Below are 18258 nucleotides of genomic sequence, written 5' to 3'. Positions count from 1 at the left end.
AGACATTTCATTGCTCCTACTTCATACAGGAGGATGACTGAGGAGCATCAGCATCTTCTGGTTTCCCTTGGCAACAAAGTGAGTGTGATTTTCCCCCACCACTTTTTTTAGACACAGATCACTAAACTGTTTTATGATGAACAGCAACTTTACTTCATTCTTGTCACATGACAGCATTCAAACAGGATCCAAAGATTCACTGAGAGTCTTCACTGACCACTGTGTGTTTTTTTCCCTCATATAAGGATTTTCTGAATGTAATACAATTTAAAAACTATTAATTACAGAAATTATATATATATTATAATATATTTGATGTACATCATTCTGGTCTAATACACCAAAGCTGTTAAAGTGCAGCAAAGTCAGATTTATGACAATAACCACCATCAGCATTCTGAACAGTGTCAAACACATTTTGTTGTTTGATACACAAATTATTATTAATAACACTATTTTTGCTCAAGTTTTAAAAACACATTAATTTTCCAGAATGGTCACGGTGATGTAACTTCATGAACATTAGCCACTCCTGGAATGTGTATATGGAGTATAAGCAAGAAGCAAGGAGCATAAACCATTTGAGGAAATGTGGGCAAAACATGTTATTTCCATTGTATTGACATTGAGTAAAGTGAAAAAGATTCACTGAAGAGCAATGAACAGAGGTATTCTCTTTACAGATCTACTGCCCGGCATCAAACAGCTTCTTCCTGCCCTCCATACCAGACATAGCGTCCACATTCTTACGCCAGTCAGTCACTTCCTCCTTCTGTGGGATGACAGCATACAGTCAGTATGACACAGCTGACAGAAACATCTTTTGTGTTCATACACTTGAATCTTAAGTGATACACCTGGTCCTCTTACCTTCTCCTCCTCCTTCTTCACAGTCTTCAGGTTGGCCTTGAAGTCCACTGACTCTTTGACCTGAGCGCCCAGCAGAGCACCCAGCATGGCGCCAGCGGACACGCGCACTCTTTTGAGGTTTGGTCTCTTCATCTTGCCCTTCAGCTCGTAGACCTTCTGAGTCAGGTCCTGTATCTTTTTCCCAACAGCGATAACAAACCCATCCTCAATATTAGCTTGTAAATGTTGGGTGGGTGCAGATGTGTGCTATGTCTAAAGACATCTAAAGAAAGTTATTTATGTAAATAAATGACTGTTAAATCATTTGATAAGTGGAAAACTTATTAAATTCTTAAAAAAACATGAACAAAAACTAATTTTAAAGCTCATTAATGTGGATATAATACTTACCTCCTTTTCATTTTTTGTCACCTTAGCAGCGATGTCATACCGCTCTTCATCAACCACATCAATTTTCCCGTGTAGCTCTTTGCAAAGATTCTGTGGACAGATATGAAATCGCAGTTCTGATCAATTTTGTTATTGAAAAAACGATTGATTGCTGACTTCAGAGCCACAAACGACGACCTCTGTTTGTGCTTCTGTGATAAACGCACCTGTAGATCCTGCAGCGACAGGCCTGACATCTGGAGGCCCGGCACTCTCTCAGAAAGGATCCTCTCTCGCTCTTCTTTTCTGAATTGTTTTTCATTGTCTAACATAGACACGGCCTTCTTCAGCAGTTTGGTCTGGTACACATATTGAATAACATCTCAGTCAAGCAGAAAATAAATGGTCTGCAGCACGACACAGAGTTTCATGTAAAATACCTTCAGGAAGAGTCTGCGAGAGGCAGAGATTTTTGGCTTCGCTTTCTAGGGGAAAAAAAAGGATTTATACTTTATTGTAAGTTCTGGAGCAGGAGAGTAAATATTAAATGTTAGTATGATAAATTCAAATATAAATGTCAACTCACCATAGGTCTATAGAGTCAAGCAGGAGGAGCCCAAATGAGAGAAGAGAGAAAACACACATCGTGATAAATTACTGCAGTCTGTCATACTACATGTGTAATAAATCTGAGGGGTACTTACGCTTCAGACATGGCTGCTGTTCTTTGTCTTGTTTTCTTAAAATTATCTGTGAAAAAAAACAGGAGGAGAGGAAGAAAAAAAATTTTAATTTTTAATACACAAAATTCCAATTTCTGCCCATTTATTGATTTATTTATGCTTGACATTGTTAAAAGGTCAAACACAATAAATTCCCATCGTAAAAAAAAAACACAGACAGAAAATTATATCAATTAATTATCAATTATAATTATGTGACAACTAATCAGTCAGAAAATAGAGCTAGATTATATTGGTGTGTTTAACACATTCACATACACAGCCTGTTGTAATACGTATAACTGTAACTCCTGTGTGATCAGAGGAAGCAGCAGATTCAACCTCCTCCTTGACCCGTGGTTCAAAACAGGCTTTAGGGAGGGGGAAAAAAATCCAATTGTCATAAAAATATTTAATCTGCTCTAAATCATTTCAAAATAAAACTCTTACCTTATACAGAAGTGACAAATACCCTCAGGTGTCTTTTACTGAGAGCAGAGAGAAAGAAAGAGGGTAGATATATAGATTCCAGTGCCCATGTGAGTGGCTCACTAAAATAGACCCCATGTCCTCACCATTCTTGCTTTGCGTCTCCTATATCCCACATATGAGGTGTGAAAAGTTCCGTAATGTTTTCTTAGTGCCTCCTCCCCAGACTCTGAAGGAGCTGTTATTATACGTGTGTTCAGCTGAAGTCAGTCCGAAGTGTTTATCAGACTACACGGAGGAGAAATTAATATTAATATTTGTTGCTTTAAAAAAAGACACTGATGTGAAGTCCATAACAATGATAACAATCATTCTATTTACATTTTAGGAATAGCTTTAACCGATTTCTGAATGTCTGGAAAATGAAATGGTCATCTATAACAACACTTAACACATTAGGAGTTGCTGATTTTGAGGAAAAACAAAAACAATAGTTCCACTGTGCTGAAGAATGATGTGAGGATTAAAGGAACAATGCTGCCACCACAAGGCTGCAGAGGAGAACTGCTGCTCCCCTAACAGCACTACTATGAACTCTTTATAATATTAAATATGATTCGTATTTAATGTATTCAGCAGATTAAGCAGTGTGTAGGGAGTATATAGAAATACAGAAGGGGGGTTAATGAATGAATGTGTACCACCACACAACCAATAAATAATGTTTTTAAACTATTATCTGCTAAATTTGTGATTATTTCAACATAAATGTCATCATTTTTCTGTTGATTTTGTAAAACAGCTGTGGCCTGTGTTGAGCTTATTTGTGCAAAATATACAGGATTATTTTGTGCGATCCATTGCTGCCCAGCTCAGACATGTTTGTTATAGTGGCCAAAGAGCCCACCGTGACCCGAAGCATAGATGATGATGCCTTGCAAAAAAAACTGCCAATATACAATAACAATGCACCATTACCACACAACAGACACAATGAACGTGTCACAATGAGACACAACAATGCCACAAACAAATGGATGCATTGTCACATGTTTTTTTTTTTGCTCAGTAGTGACGATGAAAGAATTTAAAGGTGGCCCCTCGAACCAGCATTCATCACCATTATGTTAAAAAGAATTGGACAACAACAACAATTTGTGTAAAACTGTTACATATATGTCTTAAAGTTTCATTACAATCAGTTATAAACATTACTTTCTTTTTTAAATATGATTGATTTGAGACAAAAAAACAGAGCGGGCCATGATGACTCCAACACTCGACCTCGTCCACTGACCACCTGGTCACACTTAGAAAAGAGAGGTCCAACTCTTAAACAGGAATCCAACATTTTAACACATCAGAAAATGTTGCAAGAATAAAAGAGCCCAATCTGAACTAATAAATACATACACATCACACAGTGTGACACATCCTCACATCCTAATTCGACTCAGCTTTATTTATAAAGCACTTTAAAAATGACCTGTAGGCCAAAATGACACAGATCTTACAAATCTTTGTTTATTAATCATACCACTAACTGCACACTAAAATAACCAAACTACTAAATGCAATCTGAAACCTCAAAGGGAAAATGAACCTGGCAGAGTGAACATCATAAATATCCAACAAGCTAGCACTGAAACAGGCAAAGCAATCCATACAGGTAAAGATGGCTGGATAAAAAAAACTAACAGACTCACTAACAGTGGTTTAATTATACTGTGAGAAAAGTCACAATGATTTGCTGCTGCATGTAATCTGTGTGTGTGTGTGTGCATGCACGTGTGTATTTGTGCCTGAGTGTTTTGCAGTGGAAGGAAGAAGTAGTCCCTGTAAGAGAAACTAACATCACACAGAGGGAAAGACCGCTAGGACCTCCTGACAGCTCTGTTCTGCTGCCACTGGAGAGCAGCAAACCAGGACATAGGATGAAGTACTTGACAATCGCTTATTACCGACAGCAGGTGGTGCTCTTGCTGCATTGCAAGAGCACCACCTGCTCAGTTCTGACAGGGAACTGAGGAACTGAACTGAGGTCATTGCTCAAACCCACCAAAGTCCACTAGACCAGATTTTATGACGATGACATGCTGTATTGAAGCTCATATTTTGTATATTACATAAAAGGATGAAAGATCTGCACAGCCTCACCTGTTCTAAAAACAACATGCTGCTGCTATTAATTACATGCATGTCCAGTACAAATAAAGTGACACAAGCATTCTGTTAGTACATAAACCTTTATTGCACCAGCTATCTAATCGTAAAGTAGTCTGGTACAGAAACTCTTGCACAGAAACACATATTCACACATGAAAACACAAGAATATCTTGGTGATTCAGACACTTCTGCTTAAAACATTCACAGGAAATCTGTCCTAAACATCAAACCTAATGAAAACCTGTAGGTTCACACATGTGTAGCTACAACAGTGATGCCTGAGGGTGTAAGCAAAACCAAGGAAGTCTCTGAACACAATGCCGAATTTATCCTCTGTAATGGTAATGGAGTGAGCTCAATTTGACTGCGATGGACATGATTATAATGAGAGGCAAAACGATCAAGAGGAAAAACATGACCGTGGCCCAGATGTTGAGGCAGCGGGCAGTGGATCCGTAATGTCGCGCACCATCCAGGTCTCCAACCACCTTCCTGTCTCTGGCCTGAAAGAAGCAAATCACACTGATCTTAAAGGAGGATGAGGAGCTCAATCCTTAATTTGGCGTGATTAAGCATGAAGTTCTTTTTTCACTTTTCATTGGCAATAACACATCTGTCCCACACAAACTCACCTTAATGGAGTAGATGAGAGCAGTCAGTCCGAGACACAGAGGGTTACCGTAGAAGAAACAGAAGAGGGACCAGATGAAGTGATCCCGGGGTGGATCAGTGGTGATGTTCACAGTGGTGTACTGAACCACTGTGGGAGCAGCACTAGGATATCCTGGGGGCCCATCAAATCTCCCCTGCAGTGGAACTACCTCAGCGTTCATTGCTCTCAGCTCACCTGTAATGTGAAGTGTAGCACAAGAATCTGCTTTAGATGTGAAGGGTTACTGTAACTGATTTCCCTTCAATGGTGTTATAAGCACCTATGTTACTGCCCCACGCCCCTATCCACACACACACATTGCAGCAAAAGGAAGCAGCTTGCAGCTGTGGGTGGGAAGATTACACAATAGTTCCTTGCAGTTTTCTTCGTAGGTGGCTTGATAGTATTGTAGATACACTGCTCAAAAAAATAAAGGGAACATTAAAATAACACATCCTAGATCTCCATGAATGAAATATCCCAGTTGAATATCTTCATTCATTACATTGTGGAATACGCTGAGAACAAAATAACATAAAAATGATCAATGTAAATAAGTTATCCTACGGAAGTCTGGATTTGGAACCATACTCAAATGAAACTGGAAAATCACATCACAGGCTGATCCAACTTGAGTGGAAGTTCCTCAAGACAAGTCAGAATGAGGCTCAGTAGTGTGTGTGGCCTCTACGTGTCTGTGTGACCTCCTGATGAGGCGGCGGATGTTCTCCGGAGGGATCTCCTCCCAGAACTGGATTAAAGCATCAGTCAACTCCTGGACAGTCTGGATGGAACGAGACCTGATGTCCCAGATGTGCTTGATTGGATTCAGGTCTGGGGAACGGGCAGGCCAATCCGTAGCATCAGTGCCTTCATCATGCAGGAACTGCTGACACACTTCAGCCACATGAGGCCTAGCATTGTCATGCATCAGCAGGAACCCAGGGCCCACTGCACCAGCATATGGTCTCACAATAGGTCTGAGGATCTCATCCCAGTACCTAATGGCTGTAAGGGTACCTCTGGCTAGCACATGGAGGGCTGTGCAGCCCACCAAAGAAATGCCTAGCGGCCCTGCTGCTGGGTTGTTGCCCTCCTACGCACCCCTCCACGTCTCCTGGTGTACTGGCCTGTCTCCTGGTATCTCCTCCATGCTCTGGACACTGTGCTGACAGACAGAGCAAACCTTCTTGCCACAGATCTCATTGATCCATCCTGGATGAGCTGCACTACCTGAGCAACTTCTGTGGTTGTAGACACCTCCTCAGGCTACCTCCAGGGGTGAGAGCACTGACAAAATGCACAAGTGAGCAATACATCAGGCAGAAAGGACAAGAACAGAGAAATGGTCTGTGGTCAGCACCTGCAGAACCTGTCCTTTATAGGGGTTGTCTTGATAACTGCCTCTCATTTCCACCTGTTGTCTGTTCCATTTGCACAACAGCAGCTGGAACTTATCCGCAGTCAGTGTTGATCCTAACTGGACAGGCTGATTTCACAGAAGTGTGACTAACTTGGAGTTAAAAGTCTTCCCTTATTTCCCCTATTTCTAAACCTTTGTTTGTAGACAGCTGTCTTGACATTTTTGTGCAATTGTGAAAGAGGAAATTAAAAAAACTGCAGATCACGCTGTCTGGCAGAGGGCAGAGCTGTTTGCTTGGTTGGTCGCAATTTCACAGTTGGCAGATTTCTGTGCTACACCTTACGTTACAGATGAGCTGAGGGCAATGAATGTGGACGGTAACTGTTGATGTTACCGTCCCACACCCCTATCCACACACACCCACCCACCCAAAAACAGTGTGGCAAAAGGAAACACCTTGCAGTTGTGGTTGCTGTTGCAAAACAGTTCCTTAAAAATTGCAGTTTTCTGTAAGCAAACATGCATAAAATATAAAATTCCCTTTTGATCTTTTTTTTTTTAAACATTCTAGTGATGTTTAACTTTACTGCAAGAGTGCACTACACCAATTTGCCATTTTAAGTGCAACTCAAATGCTTTAAGTGTCACTCTGTTAAAGCATAGAGTACATGGTGTCAGTGCATAGCAGTGATCTGTACTATGGTTAAATAAAGAGGACAGGCCTTAAGGGTTTCGTCATAAAACAGTTACCTACTGTTGTTAACTGTTGTGTTAAAAATATTTCGCTTTATTAAAGAGCACAGCACAGAAAATATTTGGGAAAAGGATGACATTTTCATAGGCAGGTTTTTTGTATACATTTACACAACTGTGCTGCACACGGTGCCAAGTTCCTCATAGAAGGGTTAAGGTTTGTCAAAAATGAAACCCATCTACATGGCTGTGTTTGGGGCTCAGACGTGAAGCCAGTGCGATCGCAGGTCATGCTGTGGCCGCTAGGCTCCAAAGGTGATTCAATCCACATAGATGATGATTATTATATATTTATATTAATTCAATATTTCCTTTATGTCAAAGTGTCAGTTTCTCGATCACATCCGGAACACGACACTTGAAGCACTCAAAGTCCTCACTACATTATATTATATAAGATGTGAAGCATACAACAGGAAGTCAGCAATTGAAAACAAAAGCATGTTTATCATGAGTAGTAGCATGCGCTGCATTGATATCCTCAACAGACCATTTTAAACCATAATATTTCAAGTTCTGTCTTACTGGCACATTGTTGAGACACAGCCTGACCTGACATAACAAAATCAAACAGCTGTTATTGCTTGAAGATGCTAATAGAACATTTCCTAATAATGGTACCTGTGTGAATGCATGCGAGAAGCTGTTTGCACAGCTATGACAATACCTGCTATTATGGCGATAAGGATTCTGAGGGAAGTCAGTACCAAGGCAATTGTGTTGAAGCAGCAGGCAGTGGTGCCATAGTGTCGAGCACCATCCAGATCTCCAACCTCTTTCCGGTCTCTGGCCTGGTAGGAGCAAATCACAGTGGTTTTAAAAGTGGATTTAAAAAATCTACAACAGCAAAGGAACATAAAACTTACAGCAGTAGTAAGATGAAACAGTTGAGATATTTACACATGCAAACTCACCTTGACTGAGTAGATGAGAGCCACCAGCCCAAGGCAGAAGGGGCTTGAATAGAAAAGGCTGCAGATGGACCAGATGATGTGATCACAGTGGTGCACTGAACCACCGTAGAGTTGAGTTGGGGCTGCAGTGGACCCATCATACCTCAGGGTCTGCAGTGGAATGGTCTCGGCTGGGTAACCGTGAACGTTCATCGCTCTCAGCTCGGTGGTAAAGGTGTGCGCCAGGTGTGCAAGAACGAAAAGGTCACTGCTGGATCAGTGCTTTGCATTTTATATAAACCTCATAAAATGCCGACCTGCTTTTCGATCACCACTCTAAACAATACCCACAATGCAGTGTGTTTAAACCAGCACAGATGGTTAGCCGCATGTGGACTCGTTTTTATCATGCACATTTTGAGCAAAAGCTTCACTTAATAACTATGTGGCCAACTCAAAATGTGAAATTGAGAAGATTTTGTAGTTTTCATTGTTAAGGTTACATAATATCATACACGACAGCTGATAATATATTGTATCAATATACTGATAATGTAATTTTATAGTAGAAATTGCTTCATCACTCATGTGCAGCTGCCTTCTCATTTAAGATAAGAGATTGTGGAACACTTTTATGTGTTTTCATGTAGATTTAAATTTATAACTTTTGGAAAAATGTTAACACTGAATCCTCTGTGCTAAAGAGGAGAGGGACTCTCAGGTTTGTAACCAAGACTACAGATAAAAGCAGCATCAGGGACAGCAAGGAACACAGCCCTCAAATAAACATGAAATTATTCTGAACAAGTCCAGTGAGCTGCTGTTTGATGAAACTAATGATGTTTTTGTCTGTATTAAATAAACTATGAAGACATAAGCATGCTTTAAAAAGACAGGAGCGACCAAAGAACTGCACACAAGTTCACACAGAACTGCTTTGATTCTAAGTTCATTAAACAGCCACTAAACACATAGCTTATCTCAGATAAGTGCTCAACTTAAATGTTAATAAAAAACATTCAGGTCAACAGTTTATGCACAGCAGCAGGTTACACCAACAACTCAAACAGGTCAGTTCTCAGCTGATTATTTCATATAAAAGCTTAAAGCTGTATGTAAGTGTTTTTAGACAAGAAGGCACAGAAGATACCTTAAAATGAAATGTCTGATGTCTAACAACCAGCAGATATCAGAGTAAAAATGATTTCTGACTGCAGTGTTTGTTTACATGATTACATGTAGTTTTGTCAAAGACAACAAGCGTTTAACCACCGCGACATAATTCCATATGAATTTTACACGAATCAAATAATTATGGGATCAATTACCAGTTGTGGTTAATTCATTTAATGCCATTGAGTTGAAGATGAAATACTTAATGTAAAGTCAAAACTGATCAGAAACCTCAGGTTTCAGCACAGATCATGAGCCTCCTACATGTTGCAAGCTTTAGATTTTGGAGGAAACACATAGTTTCGGAATGACTAGATTAACAGTCAACTGACCACAACATTAACACAATGTAAGTATCAGACCCTGATTAGTGATGATAACTGGATGGTCATTTCTTGTGTTCTTGGTGGTAGCAGTTGGTAATCATTAAGTGCATTTGCTGTCAGAGAAATGAGAGAGCAGCTCCCAGTGGAAACTTAAGGCATCACATCTTTGAAGATGCAGCAATGGCCGAGGCTCCTGGACGGCTGTACACGTGCGGGGATGTGCTCTGAAGAAAAGCAACACGGACCAGACAGAGACAGAGAGATGAGAGAGTTAAATGTGCAGTTACGCATTGACTGGATAAGTAGAGGTGTACACACTTTGTTTGGCTCAACATGGAGCAGGCTTTGTGTATCAACTGAAGAAAGGCTGCTGCTGCTAAATACACTACATTACCAAAAGTATTCGCTCACCCATCTCAGAATCAATCTCTCTTTGGTTATTATCTCAGTTTGGTCAAACAGCAACTCGGCTACGAAGTGGAAGGCCACGTAAACTGACGGAGAGGGGTCAGCGGATGCTGAAGCGCATAGTGCAAAGAGGGCGCCGACTTTCTTCACAGTCAATTGCTACAGAGCTCCAAACTTCATGTGACCTTCAGATTAGCCCAAGTACAGCACGCAGAGAGCTTCATGGAATGGGTTTCCATGGCCGAGCAGCTGCATCCAAGCCACACCTCACCAAGTGCAATGCAAAGCGTCGGATGCAGTGGTGTAAAGCACGGCGCCACTGGACTCTAGAGCAGTGGAGACGCGTTCTCTGGAGTGATGAATCATGCTTTTCCATCTGGCAATCTGATGGACGAGTCTTGGTTTGCGCGACACCTTGAGTCTTTATCCACATCCAGAGTCTGAACATCAGTCCAGCAGTAAGGTCCTTTCTTTTGACGGCCCGCAGCATTCAGCTGTCCGTACGGTTTGTTGACACGGCCGAAAAAAACGTGCGTTATCGACTGCGTGTTTTGTGACCTTGTTATAAAAGATCTTTCCAGCACTGTGAGGATAGATGATACACTAAAATGAAAACATTTTTTTAACGGCATGCGATCGACCCCGCACCCCCTTCGCGATCGACTGGGCGCCCCTGCACTTGCGCTGCTGTGCGTTTCAGAAACATTCCAGTAGTGACCCTCTTCCCTGCTCTGCAAAAATTACACGCAGAGATCGGGGCTCTTGCACCCGATCAATTGCACCAACCAGATCGAGCAGGCAGGAATCCAGTAGATTAGTAGTAAAATACATCAATCGGATTCTGGTTCATCTAAAAATACAATTAAAGCCAAATTCACTGCAAAGTCACTGTTGCTGCAATGTGTGTGTATGTTGTCAGGCAAAGCCTCCGTTGAAAAAAACTATAATTTAGGGAGACCAGTCACTACACTCTGAGGGGGTGATAATATTCTTCTCTACAAAAAGGGGGGGGGCACAGAAACACAATTAGGATCCCCTGGTGTACGAGAAGTTGAGGAGTTTGTCGTTTTAACCCTTTGATTTCAAGTAGGTAGATTGCAGTCTGCTTATTTTTTCCCTTTACGCTCTTTAGTACGACACCCTTCTGGCCATGAAAATAAAAAAACAAAAAGCACATTTGAACATTTTCTGACCAACAGTTATGGCCACTTCTTTAAGCATATAGTTAAACATTTGTATAAAATAATACATGTGACCCACTTGCAGCCCTCCCCCTCTGTGATGAGTCGCCATGATTTAACGCCAATTACTTCAATTTCATTCATATTTATGGTGGTGGATGGACAGTACCACACTATATTAGGAGCTGATGTCCTGGTTAACGCAAAATGGAGAAATAATACAAAACTTGATGGAAAGTTTACCTTCTGAGCTTCTGCATTGTTCTTGTTGAGAAGAGTCTGAACCCGGTTTCCATAGTCTGGATGGACAGCCTTCAAGTTCTCAACCTGCACAAGACAAGAGAGTTTTGAATTTCAATACACCAATAAAGATTCAACAAGACAGCTGATGGAAAGGTTTGTGTGTTCAATGTGCTTATAGATAATGTTTTTAGATAATGTTTTCCGGTTCAAATACACACTGAAAACCACACTGCAAAAAAACAAAAAACACTGTGGAGAAAGTGAAAGCCACAGACACGTGTGAACAACAGGAAACAGTCTGTGGTTTCATCATTTGTATACTGAGCGCTGTTGTACCACGCATGCAGACGATTATCATTCTGTGAAAAAGTGCTTTTGTTTATTTCATTAAAAGTAATGTCAACCAAAAAAACTGCTCATCAATTTCAGAATTAGAATCTATATGTTGCTGAAATATCCTGTAAACAAGTGCTTAAAAAAGGAGCCAAAAGTAACATCCACTTGTGCGTCATGTTTACATAAATGTCTGGACAAACTGCAGAGTCATGTGACCCGGCAAAGAATGCAGATTGTAGGCTAACCCATCGCAGATGGATGTAAGCAGGGCTTAGCAGGGTTTTGTCCAGTTTTGCCTGCTGTGCTTGCATTAAGTGAATACCCAAAGGCAATGTGAACTCACCATACGCTTCTGAATGAAGAGCTGGGCTCCTTTAAGGGCTCCTGCCATATTCTGGCACAGCCTCTGGCGCTCCTCTTCATTCAGCACCTGGGTGTAAAAGGCACGCACCTGCAAACAAAACACAGATTCACCACCTGAAAAAAGTGGATCTAATGAAAGTGAGATTGTCATTTCATATGCATAATGAAAAACGTATTAATTGTCGGGCTAGAGACCAATCAATGTCCTGCCATTAGTAGCTCCAGTTTTCTTGTTTTGGCTGAAAAGAAGCACTTTGGTCCTCTTTCCATTCAATATGTGCAAAGAGGGAAGTTGTGGGCCAGAAAATAAAGCAGTGTTAAAAGAGGCTAAAACAATCTGTAGCACTAAAGACCTAAAAAAAAATGTATCTTTCCTGTTGAAAATATTTGTTTTTTTTTAATTATTCTTATTTTAACTTTAATTTACATATTTTAATTTATCTTTAGTCATTTTAATGATACCAAAATGTTCAAACCAAGGAGAACTGACCCCATATTTCAATATGTGTATTGCAAACATGACAGAATTATACCAGCAAAATATTTAAAAGAACTGAGGGTAGGTGGTGTACCACACACAGCAATATCTCTAATCTCTCACATTGACATTACCTGTGTGTGATTATCTTCATCTGCGCTGTTGTAACGGGCCACATCAGGGGACACCTTAAACTTTGACTCCACAAACCGAGGCTGGTTCTCTGGGGCACTGAAGCTGTTTGGATAGTAATTTGGAGCTCCACCTAAAGGTCAGACAGACCAAACACTGACGATTCAGGGATAAAAAAAAAAATATCCCAGGGCTGAATTTTGAAAAGTAGAAGCAATTTAGAAAACAACAGAAAAACATTTGGACAGAATTGATTTAGTCACTAGCACACTGGTTGCCATGGGGATATGGTAAAATAATTTGGGTGCAGACTGGTATAAGGGGGGAAAACATTCATGTCCTCTAAAGCAGTGGTCCCCAACCACCGGGCCGGGGACCGGTACCGGTCCGTGGGTCATTTGGTACCGGGCCGCACAGAAAGACTGAGCAAAAAATATATTATTCATTATCTGAGTGCATTTAAAAGACTATATCAGGAGTCCTATACGGATTTATTGCAACAGGTGATTCTCACACACCAAGTCCGCTCTGAGTGATATGTGGCGACAGACTCGCAAATGAGGCAACGAAGCCTTCAAAACTGCTTCGGCACTTAAGACCAAGCACCCTGCATTAAAAGACAAGCCATGGAGTTTTTTGAAAGAAGAAAACGTGAACAAGAAGGACAGAAGCAATTAATGACGGCCAAAACAAAATTACGGAGTGGACTGGACATATGAAACACGCTTCGGGTGTCATTGTCTCCCATTATCCCCAGATGGGACCGCCTCATTGCTGAGAAAGCTCAAAGGCTCCCACTAATTAAGCATAAGAGTAAGTTGTCTTTGTATGCACTTTGTTTTTATTTTATTTATTTTTTTCTGTGCCGGTCCGTAAAAATATTGTTTTACATGATACCGGTCCGTGGTGCAAAAAAGGTTGGGGACCGCTGCTCTAAAGCACTGAACCAGTAAGAAAAATGTTCATAGTATCAGAGCTGATGAAATGGCGACATCAACTGGTCAACACTCTTTATTACATCAGACAAAAATAGAAACTACCGCTGCCATTTAGTTTACCAGAGCTTAGGTTAAACCAGCGTCACTGTAGTTTTGTACACCATATAAAGTTGATACTGTGTGAAATGGTGTGTGTATTAACTGAAAGCTTAGTCATTTCTCAACCACTGCCCATCTGCAAGGTGACTTACCTTGGTTGTCAGTCATGCACATTGGACCATCACGCTGGTAGTTGGCCACACGGGTTCTGAAGGGGCAGTTGACGGGTAGCTGCAGGTAGTTGGCACCCAGCCTGTGTCGATGTGTGTCAGGGTAGGAAAACAGTCGACCCTGAACATAGACGCACGCAGGAACACAGCATGAGGAAAGTGCAAACACTATTAGTAGCACAATAATGACACAAGTTTAATTCACACTTCCCATTTTAACATAACATAAGCGATTGTTTTACCTGGAGCATCTTATCAGGACTGGGCTCGATGCCAGGTGGCATGTTGCTGGGATCAAAAGCAATCTGCTCAACCTCGGCAAAGTAGTTGACTGGGTTCCTGTTGAGGACCAGTCTACCAACAGGGATCAAGGGGTATTCTTTATGTGACCACACCTGCATCATGGATACAAATGCACACACTTTATTTTTCAGTAATAAAGTATCGGTAACAAATAGTCATGCAGGGTTTAGTAGTACCTTAGTAAGATCGAACGGGTTGAACTGGAACTTCTCAGCCTGCTCAAAGGTCATGACCTGGATGTAAAAGGTCCAGGATGGGTAGCTGCCATTGGCAATTGCATTGAACAAGTCTCCGATTGCATAATCTGGGTTGGTGGATGCCAGACGATCGGCCTCTTCCACTGACAGATTCTTTATTCCTTGATCAGTCTGAAAAACACGACATAGAACGTGATGCAACACTCAACAAAGCAACAGCGAATTACCCTGGATTCAGACCGACCTTGTAGTGAAACTTGCAATAGACACGTTCACCATCGGCATTGACCAGCTTGAAGGTGTGAGAACCATATCCATTCATGTGACGATAGCCATCGGGCAGACCTCGGTCACTGAACAAGAAAGACACCTGCGCAGGAGACAGAAGACACAGCTCTTTACATAAGCTGGTAAAAAAAAATTTAACTAGTGCCACCAAATATGTTATGTTCCTACCTGATGCAGACTCTCTGGCCTTAGACTCCAGAAGTCCCACACCATATCAGGGTCTTTCATGTGAGTTTGGGGATTACGCTTCTGGGAATGGATGAAGGACGGGAACTGCATGGAGTAAAAAGGTGCAGATCAGTGACTCCATTCATGTTTTTATTTAGTTGTGTCTTTGTGGACCTCAAATACTCAGTAAATCTTTTGATTCATCGTTCTCTTTAAAACATTTACCAGCATGGAATCCCTGATGAAGAAGATAGGGGTGTTGTTGCCGGTCAGATCCCAGTTGCCTTCTTCAGTGTAAAACTTGACTGCAAAGCCGCGGGGGTCTCGCACTGTGTCTGCTGACCCAGATTCCCCAGCTGGAATAACATAACAATAAGCGATAAGCTTTCAATCATCATTACAATTAGCAGGAACAAACATTATTTTGTCCATTATCTTACAATGGTTTAGCTACTTGTCTTCTATTTAGTTAGAAAGAAATGAGTGGTGTTTGTAGCTGGTAAAATGAGCATGATAATAATAATCTTTAGAGGCACCAGGCACTATCCAGTGTAAACCATACTAATCTTATTAACCAGCCAGCAACAACTGTGCCAAAGTAGCACCACCCACCAAGTGAAACGAGATAAGCAACGTGGTGCCAGTTTCATACAACCAACCATAAAAGTGCACTTAACTTGACTGTTGACAGAGTTTAGTAATGATTTTTCAGTTGAATGTGTATTCTCCTAATGACAAATGTCATAATTGTTCCCACATACATAAGCAGCAGTTAACATCCCAATGACTGAGGACAGGAAAACATACCTTACAAAAAACCTATGTACTTTTGAGGAAAAAAAAACATCACATGCAGCATACAGGTCATGCATCATATGTTTACTCTTACCGACAGTGGAGAAGCGGATAGCAATGGGCGTAGTCTTGCCGACATGTTCAAACACCTTGGCCTTGCAGTAACGAGTTATGTCATGAGTGACCTCAAAATAGCCAAAAGCCCCTACATGAAAAAGAAAAAACAACATGCTTATATCAGGTAACATATCGCTTATTCACATATTTGTGCTTTACAACTCAGTGTTACTGTGTATCAGCAGCCAGTGAATGAGCCAACAAACGTGCTCTGTTCAATGTCTGCCTCAGGTCTGTGACCTTGTACTGAAAAACTTGCAAAGATTATAATGTGTCTGGAGCTAATCCACAAACAAGGGCCCCTGTTTACTTTTAGTTGGCTATTTCATTTGTTTATTGAGTTATGCAAAAATAAAAGTCCAATCTGCTGAAGAATTCCATATCATAATAAAGAAGCAAGTGCAGGTAACAGTATTGCTTTTGTATTTGAAGTGGCAGGACGTACACTTTAATGTTAAACTCACCTGCCCCTTTAGCATGCACCACTCTCTCTGGGATTCGTTCCCGGTCAAAGTGGGCCATCTCATCTGTAAAGACCACATCTTGGACCAGAAGAGGGCCTCTGGGTCCTGCAGTCTGTAGGTTCAGCTTGTCACCAACAGGATGGCCGGCCCCTGTGGTCAGGACATCTGCTTTCTGAAACAAGTCCACATTGAAAAAAACAAAACAAGCAAACATTAAAATTTATCATAATATAAAAGACCTGAGAATGTGAAAGGCAACAACAGTACTGGACATGTTGGGACAAAACATCAGCAAATGTCTCGATGTTGCACTGAAGGCAACAAAATAAAAGGCACAGCATGATGTCTAAAAGCAAATATGTTGTGTGGTATTAATAATGGTGCAGATGCACAGCTAAGTTAATCATATATCATATATCATATAATCCTAATACTGAGACAAAGTGTGACCACCTGCACTGGTGGGAGGCGGACGTTGACACCGTCACGCTGCCCATTTGCTCCACTGTGCTCTTGTTACATAACGGACCGAGTTCAACCGCATGCCTCTGGACAATGACCTACTTAAAATCTTTACAATGAATCCCTTGCATTGAGGGTTTTATATATATATATACATATATATATATGTCAATGAAAGAGTTTTAAATGAAAAGACACTGTTTTCTTGTGGCTAGTTTAGCCTGCAAGTTTAGCAGTTTAGCCCTTCTACTGCAATGGCGATAAAGTGACAACAAAATAAACACTAAACTACGTATAAGTCAATTATCAACATGTCTGAAGACATTAAAATGGGTAATAAACAACAGTTTGCTCCACTAGCTAGCTGCTAGCCGTTAGCTTGTTACCCAGAACGACCTCTTACCCAGTTATTCCAAGAGACAAAAACACTAGAATACAAACCAGGGAGCCCCTGTTCTCTTTCCATGTCTTCATCTGGTCGGTGGATTTATCTCTGTTGTCAGCCATGTCGACAGATCAACACGAAAAGACGCTCAGACCACACGCTGTGCAGGAGATGTAGCGGTATTATTTGTGATATATTGATCCCGATGCCTGAAAAGTGCTTCCTGGACTTTGCTCGGCGTGGCCCCGCCCCTCCAGCGCCCCTCTCCTCTGATTGGCTGACAGCAGCGAACTGACCTACTTTTGGGAGAAAAGCCCAGAGACCAAAAAGACTGGTCGCAGCTTTATACATGAAGCTGCAGCTCTTATGACTCCTTAACCTTAAATGCAATCAATTAAGAAATTAACACACCAAACACTTTTCAACTAAAACAAAACAAAACACTTTTAGCATTACACATATTGACACTGCAACATAAGATATTATAAAGTCACATATCTGCAAGAAAATAGAATTTATATGAAAAAAAAACCTCACAAATCTTTCATTATTAATGCAGGTTGATCACATCACCTGATCTTGCGTGGCGCAGAGTGGAATAATCTCAGCAGCTGCCGGCCTGCCTTGTATGTTTAGATGGAATCAGTGATTATTGGTGATTTACAGAGAAACAGCCAGTCGGTTACTGTTGAATTGCTTTTTATTTGAAACAGCATTCACACAATACACTGTATTCTTTAGGCACATTCACATCAAGTGCTAAATTTACTTCATGCATGGTTCAATGTCCGCTACAGCTCTGTTGAATTAAATGCAAAATGCTGACTGTAAATGAAAAATATTGCTTTATTATTTGGCACAGTTTGAAATATCGCATGTTACATGAGCACAAGTGTGTTATTTTTGGATTAAAGTGAGGTGAGAAGTGCAGTCAGAACCTGACTGAAAATTCTGCTTTAAAAAAAAAAAGAACTAAAATCACAATAATGCAATAAGGCTGAAAATGCTAGTAGG

At 40.9% G+C, this 18258-nt stretch overlaps 3 protein-coding genes across 4 annotated transcripts; all 3 read right to left on the bottom strand.

Moving 5' to 3' along the window:
- Positions 1 to 590: 590 nt before the first annotated feature.
- Positions 591 to 2511, bottom strand: LOC114451859 (troponin I, slow skeletal muscle-like). Of its 2 annotated transcripts, XM_028430795.1 has the most exons (9): positions 2412 to 2464; positions 2241 to 2332; positions 1944 to 1989; positions 1826 to 1832; positions 1680 to 1724; positions 1467 to 1598; positions 1261 to 1350; positions 871 to 1044; positions 591 to 772 (listed from the first exon to the last, which is right to left on the bottom strand). In XM_028430795.1, exons 3-9 carry the CDS (start codon positions 1952 to 1954, stop codon positions 686 to 688), a joined length of 546 nt encoding a protein of 181 aa, XP_028286596.1. In that variant the 5' UTR covers positions 1955 to 1989; positions 2241 to 2332; positions 2412 to 2464; the 3' UTR covers positions 591 to 685. The 2 variants fall into 2 exon arrangements, with proteins under 2 accessions (XP_028286596.1, XP_028286595.1); XM_028430794.1 differs by lacking the exon at positions 2241 to 2332 and having other exon boundaries at positions 2412 to 2511.
- Positions 2512 to 4617: 2106 nt separating this feature from the next.
- Positions 4618 to 5531, bottom strand: ifitm5 (interferon induced transmembrane protein 5). Its single transcript, XM_028431269.1, has 2 exons — positions 5190 to 5531; positions 4618 to 5060 (listed from the first exon to the last, which is right to left on the bottom strand). Exons 1-2 carry the CDS (start codon positions 5388 to 5390, stop codon positions 4884 to 4886), a joined length of 378 nt encoding a protein of 125 aa, XP_028287070.1. The 5' UTR covers positions 5391 to 5531; the 3' UTR covers positions 4618 to 4883.
- A 4018-nt stretch (positions 5532 to 9549) lies between these two features.
- Positions 9550 to 17480, bottom strand: cat (catalase). The gene is made up of 13 exons (XM_028431153.1): positions 17301 to 17480; positions 16398 to 16569; positions 15911 to 16021; positions 15247 to 15377; positions 15022 to 15126; positions 14810 to 14935; positions 14545 to 14736; positions 14308 to 14460; positions 14048 to 14186; positions 12861 to 12991; positions 12229 to 12336; positions 11550 to 11633; positions 9550 to 9941 (listed from the first exon to the last, which is right to left on the bottom strand). The coding sequence occupies exons 1-13, from the start codon at positions 17364 to 17366 to the stop codon at positions 9876 to 9878; spliced, it is 1584 nt and encodes a 527-aa protein (XP_028286954.1). The 5' UTR covers positions 17367 to 17480; the 3' UTR covers positions 9550 to 9875.
- Between the last annotated feature and the right edge of the window lie 778 nt (positions 17481 to 18258).

This window comes from Parambassis ranga, chromosome 19 (genome assembly GCF_900634625.1).
Source record: "Parambassis ranga chromosome 19, fParRan2.1, whole genome shotgun sequence".
Taxonomy (NCBI): domain Eukaryota; kingdom Metazoa; phylum Chordata; class Actinopteri; family Ambassidae; genus Parambassis; species Parambassis ranga.
Note: the sequence above shows the minus strand (reverse complement) of the source record. Positions and strands in the feature narration are given on the sequence as shown.

Excerpts from the sequence above, each read along its gene's own strand:
- LOC114451859 (XM_028430794.1), bottom strand. Across the intron at positions 1,351-1,466 it reads TGTCGCTGCAGGATCTACAG|AATCTTTGCAAAGAGCTACA; the intron begins GTGCGTTTATCA and ends ATCTGTCCACAG. Across the intron at positions 773-870 it reads TGAAGAAGGAGGAGGAGAAG|AAGGAGGAAGTGACTGACTG; the intron begins GTAAGAGGACCA and ends GTCATCCCACAG.
- ifitm5 (XM_028431269.1), bottom strand. The coding sequence starts at position 5,390 with ATGAACGCTGAGGTAGTTCCACTGCAGGGGAGATTTGATGGGCCCCCA. Across the intron at positions 5,061-5,189 it reads CTCTCATCTACTCCATTAAG|GCCAGAGACAGGAAGGTGGT; the intron begins GTGAGTTTGTGT and ends TGCTTCTTTCAG.
- cat (XM_028431153.1), bottom strand. The coding sequence starts at position 17,366 with ATGGCTGACAACAGAGATAAATCCACCGACCAGATGAAGACATGGAAA. Across the intron at positions 14,737-14,809 it reads ATTGCAAGTTTCACTACAAG|ACTGATCAAGGAATAAAGAA; the intron begins GTCGGTCTGAAT and ends CGTGTTTTTCAG. Across the intron at positions 14,187-14,307 it reads GTCCTGATAAGATGCTCCAG|GGTCGACTGTTTTCCTACCC; the intron begins GTAAAACAATCG and ends GTCTATGTTCAG.